Below are 3,975 nucleotides of genomic sequence, written 5' to 3' on the forward strand. Positions count from 1 at the left end.
TCGTTGTTTGAAGGCACGTATTTCGACATTTTCAAGAGCGAAAAAAATCACGATGTCATATGAAACTTGACATGTTTGGTATTGGCTATTGTTGACAGATGATAATACGCCAATTAGCACAAATGGTAAGTTCCGACAGTGCCTACAAGTGTGCCTACTGGCCGCTAGATGGCAATACCGGTTTCATGTGTATACACCTGGTAGTTGCTTATCATGAGTCGTGATGATGTTAACACTGTTAAACGCCAATCCTCAAAAAGTACCCGGAATCCGATGATTTTTAGAAAGTTGCCACAGAATTGGGATACAAAAACAAATTTACACACAATGAAAACGTTCCCTCATTAAGTTTCCTGCTTATTAGTAATTTGCATCAAAAGGAGAAACTTTTTGTTGTTTAATTCTTAACTTTAAAACTTTCAGTCAATTTTGTCAACGTTTATATTGAGAATTTCTCAATTTTGAACCAAGAATCTCGAAGGCACGCACGTTTCTTATTGTAACTGAGTTTCGGCAAAATTGGCTCAATTCGATATATGTTGTATAACTACAAATATATTAAATTGGAATTCGATTCTATTCAATGAAGTAATTTTTTTAGTTTTAAGAAGCATTTTCTTTTGATAAGGGAATATCTTATTGTATATATTCATATGGATATTTTCTTGCTTCAATCCTAATCTTTTTCCCGTGATAAAATGTGCACATTTAAAACAATTTATTGTTTAGTTTTGAAATTATTCAATTTTGGGCACTAAAATAAGCAAATTTTGCATTCCTTACTCCTTTTCCCACTAATATTACATGATTTGGCTTTAAATGATTCTACATTCGAAATCATACAACCTAAATAGTTGTAATTTTTGTTCTTCGACATTTTTTAATCCTTGCCATCTACATATTAAGATTATTTCATTTTTTTTAATTCGCATTTCAAATAAATTACTCTAAAAATTTATCTTGTTCAATTGTGGGCTCATAAAGAATTTCAAACTTGATTTGTCTTATTTTCATGCTATATCTTAGAACTCTTTAGTGATAAACTTTAAAGTTAATATCACATCTTCTCAAAATCACATAACTTTCTTTTCTTTTTAAGTGAATCCAAATGCTCTAGAACCTAACGAATCTACATGGTTCATCACTTATAACCGCAAAAATTTTAAGGTGAAGAAAAATATGCAAACAGAAGAACCTGTATCAATTACCCTTATGCCTAAAAATTTACATCGAAATCCAGCTATTAGCCGTCAAAACCTCCTCACAAATATGATTGCTATGGGTGGTATATTTTTTATCATATACCAAAAGCGAGATCTAACAATTGTGGGAGCTGAGCTTGACTCGGCCTGGCATAATTCTAATTAAGCAATGAAATTTTTGTAAAACATTATTATGTATATTCCGAAATAAAAACATAACTAACGGAAAATTAATCTTACTTCTAATATTATAATTTTTCTGAATAGCGAGTGTCGATTTTCACTGATGTGTACTATTTTTTTCTCTCCCTGATTAATTTTCTTTACAAAATGAGCTATTAAAAATCGACCGATTTAGTGAGTACAAAAATATTGGCCGTTTTATGAACGGATAAAGGTATATCATTTATTATAATTTAGTTATATAAATTATTTACCTGTTTTAATTTCACTGCTATGTTTAAACTAAGAGGGAAGGTTTACGTACCGCGAGTCGAACGATTTATTGAATACGTATTGTACCTAAATGAGGAAATTTGATACCAAATCAAGTCGAAGTGCAAAACTACAAAAGAAAGCTTTTATAAAAATTGACGATATTTGTATTAATATATATTGTTATTTATATAATTATATACACAGCTTTACGTGAAAAGTCTACCTGTATGCTGAGCACTGCGCCACGTATAAAATATAAAACCAGATAATAAATATTTTTTTATTGAATACCTATGAGAAAAGGCCATGCTAGGTTTAGCGAAATTCGGTGAGCGCAGAACAAACATTTTCGTTGTGCCCAGACACATCGTTTAGAAAATGTTATTGTTTTTAAACAGCACAATTATATTCTTATTTTCAATTATATAATTAAATAGATCAATATTTATTATGTATTTGCGGATCAAAGTTTAAACATTTGAGGCTCGATTTTCCGATAGCTGTCATGATTTGAACTAAACACCGATTTTTGAAGTTCGAAAACCTGTGTGCCAAATTTAATTATAATACTAAATAATTGCATAAACCATTCTATGGTTCTATAAGTTTCGATATATAATATTGGAAAATTTCCTGGTGCAAGCAAAATACTTTGAATAATGTCTTTTTAATTATATTATTTTTAATTTTTATCGTAAAACTTACAGTTATCTACAGTTTTATGCTTTTAAAATTAGTTGGAAATTTTAAGTAATTGTTACACAAATCAAAGTTTAAATTTTTAGAAGTATTCAATATTCCTTAATATTTTCAAGCGTTTGAAATTGTACATGTTTTAATTCAAAATGTTCTAAACATTAATTAATGGAACATTGTGAATTAAGTAAATTTAATTATTAAAAATATCTACATTTTATATCCTTCTTCCAGTTTTTATTTGCTAAATTATTGTTATGAACATTAGCATTATTGTCATCAAATCGAATAATCCCATTTTCCTCTCAAACAACGACGGATACGGTAACAGTTTAACAGCAAGGTTAGCTTATTTTTAAAAGTTAAGAAAAGTATCTTTTATTTATTGGAAATTTTTTCTCATATTTGCATCAGTTCTTTTGAGAATGCTGTTGTTGAGATTTCTGCCAATACAGAAAAATGACAATCTTCAAAAGTCTGCCTATATTCATGTTATAGGATAGTCGAACCAGTGGTGAGTCGCTTTTAAGTTGCTTCTTGTTTAACGGTATTGACCGAATGAAAAGTAGAATGTACAACGCATGTAATAGTACATAATTTGTATTTATATTTAAACGAGTCAGAGACAATTCCCTGTAGTTACTACTTTATTGTTCTCATATAATTTTCTTCGAGAAAATAATTCACTAAGAGAAAAGTTTGTTTTGTAAAAAACTGCATAAATCCGCCAAAATCCCCTAAGTTGGTGTAGTATAGAATTTTACGGAAAAAAACAAACCAAGTAACTCGGCTAGTACTTAAAATTTTCCACGGGGCATTTCAACCGTTTAATTATCACGTAATACGGATTAAGCATTCACAAATCAGCCAGTGTCTCCTTCCATACGAAAGTCCCCTGGCAATGTTCCTTATAAGATAAGAGATAATAGGGTTTTGCAAAACAACCTCTCATTTTTTTATTTCAACTTAAAATCTCAAAAAAATAAGAATTTTGTCTAGAAAGAAAGGAATTTTTGTGAAGTGTCAATTTTTTTATTATATTACAAAATGTGTACATTTCTAAATGTGCAAATAACTGCTTGGTAGAAGCAACGCGCCAATTTTTTTTTGTCAACTGTTTTGAACTTTTTTTGATTTGAGATTCGTAAATTATCCAATAAATCCGACAAAGACAACCTTAGCTGTACTTTTCTGATTGATAGAAGTAATTCAACAACTAAAGCCTTAACAGAGATAACCTTGTATGAACTGACAAATGTTATGCTGAAACCTTCCTTTAAAGTGTGAGCATATTTGAAAATAATCTTTTTAAATAACATAGTATCTTCGTTGAGATATATGTATAATACAATATAAAAGGAAAAAATTTGTGTTTTTATCTTTGGAAATTATTGTTTTGCAGTTCAAACTTGAAATAATGTCACATAAAATTCTCTACGCGGGAACTAATCCGAATGAATCTGAAACAATCCGAAGAAATTTTGCAATCTTGTTCAACACTTTTCAGATCCGAGGCTCACTTGTCAATCCTTTTCAAATCATACACCAACTACAAATTCAATTCGAACCCATACCGAACCCATACCGAACCCACCTTTTCAATCAATGCCCTTTTCATCGATTCCCATTCCGAATTAAT

The 3,975-nt window shown here is 29.8% G+C and overlaps 1 protein-coding gene across 2 annotated transcripts in view; it reads left to right on the forward strand.

Moving 5' to 3' along the window:
- LOC117177266 overlaps positions 1–1,396 on the forward strand; it is a 6,740-nt gene extending 5,344 nt beyond the window's left edge. For both annotated transcript variants that reach the window (XM_033367856.1, XM_033367855.1), the window contains exon 3: positions 1,100–1,396. In XM_033367856.1, coding sequence (XP_033223747.1) covers positions 1,100–1,368 — 269 coding nt within the window. In that variant the 3' untranslated portion in view covers positions 1,369–1,396. The remainder of the gene's footprint in view (positions 1–1,099) is intronic.
- Positions 1,397–3,975: the final 2,579 nt, after the last annotated feature.

Source organism: Belonocnema kinseyi, chromosome 7 (assembly GCF_010883055.1).
Source record: "Belonocnema kinseyi isolate 2016_QV_RU_SX_M_011 chromosome 7, B_treatae_v1, whole genome shotgun sequence".
NCBI classification, from domain to species: domain Eukaryota; kingdom Metazoa; phylum Arthropoda; class Insecta; order Hymenoptera; family Cynipidae; genus Belonocnema; species Belonocnema kinseyi.